The 1309-nt window shown below is 78.8% G+C and overlaps 1 protein-coding gene across 1 annotated transcript; it reads right to left on the bottom strand.

Moving 5' to 3' along the window:
- Positions 1–19: 19 nt before the first annotated feature.
- EMIHUDRAFT_125073 (hypothetical protein) lies at positions 20–1121 on the bottom strand (the record flags this gene model as incomplete). The annotated part of the gene is made up of 2 exons (XM_005759979.1): positions 20–104; positions 169–1121. Coding segments are annotated over 2 exons (1038 nt in total), but the record flags the coding sequence as incomplete, so codon positions are not given.
- Positions 1122–1309: the final 188 nt, after the last annotated feature.

The raw sequence follows: 1309 nt of genomic DNA, 5'->3' as shown, positions 1-1309 counted from the left end.
TGGTGGCGAGAAGCTGGACGCGCTTCTTCATCAGGGTCGCCAAGAAGCCCTTGGCGAGCCCCTCGGGCATCTCTGGGCCCGAGAGGAGGCTGTATAGCACCCACCTAGCACGAGAGAGAGAGAGTCGGGGAGCGGGAGCGGTTCAGAGAAGAGAGTCCAGAGACCAACCTCCCGTCGACGCCGAGGGCCTCGACGTTCTGCTCCGCGTACGCGCCGGCGACGCAGTCGAGCACCGCGTCCACCTTGCCGCCCGGCGCTGCCGCACGGACCGCCTCTAGCCACGGCCCGTCATGCCGCAGAGCGCCGCCGCTCGCGCCGAGCGACTGCGCGAGCTCGAGCTTCGCCGCGGATCCCACAGTCACAAGCACGCGCGCGCCCGCCGCCCGCGCAAGCTGGACCGAGGCGACACCGACGCCCGACGCGGCCGCGTGGATGAGGACGGTCTCTCCAGGCGACACGTTTGCGAGCCGCAGGTTGAGCGACGCCGTCAGCGCGCTCTCTGGCGCCGCCAGCGCCGCCGCCACCTCCGCCAGCGCCGCCGCCGCCGCCGCCGCCGCCGCCGCCGCCCTCTCCACCGCCTCCCTCGCCTCCGCCACCGTCGCCACCGCCCTCGCCGCCTCCGCCCTCGCCACCTCCGTCGCCGCCGCCTTCGAGCCCGCCGCCGCCCTCGCCGCCGCCCTCGCCGCCTCCGCCAAGCCCGCCGCCGCCCTCGCCACCGCCGCCCTCGCCCCCTCCGCCCTCGCCGCCACCCAGCCCTCCGCCTCCCTCGCTGCCCCCTCCCTCGCCGCCGCCGCCCTCGCCGCCGCCGCCCTCGCCGCCGCCCTCGCCGCCGCCCTCGCCGCCGCCGCCAAGCCCGCCTCCGCCTTCTCCTCCGCCGCCCTCACCACCCCCTCCGTCGCCGCCACCGCCAAGTCCGCCTCCTCCCTCGCCGCCGCCGCCCAGCCCTCCGCCGCCATCACCACCACCACCCTCGCCGCCGCCGCCCTCGCCGCCGCCTCCGAGCCCTCCGCCTCCAAGTCCGCCTCCGCCCTCCCCGCCGCCGCCCAGCCCGCCGCCACCGTCGCCGCCGCCTCCAAGCCCGCCACCCCCGTCGCCTCCGCCGCCCAGCCCGCCGCCGCCATCGCCGCCGCCCCCGTCGCCGCCGCCTCCGAGCCCACCCCCGCCCAGCCCGCCACCTCCCTCGCCTCCACCGCCCTCGCCACCGCCTCCGAGTCCACCGCCGCCGAGACCGCCTCCGCCTAGGCCGCCGTCGCCAACTCCGACGAAGGCGCCGCCGCCTCCCCCTTCGCCGCCGTAGCGCTGGCCGCAT

The sequence above is a fragment of the Emiliania huxleyi genome (assembly GCF_000372725.1).
Source record: "Emiliania huxleyi CCMP1516 unplaced genomic scaffold EMIHUscaffold_7836, whole genome shotgun sequence".
NCBI lineage: Eukaryota > Haptophyta > Isochrysidales > Noelaerhabdaceae > Emiliania > Emiliania huxleyi.
The sequence above is the reverse complement of the archived record's forward strand: the minus strand, read 5'-3'. Positions and strand labels throughout refer to the sequence as shown.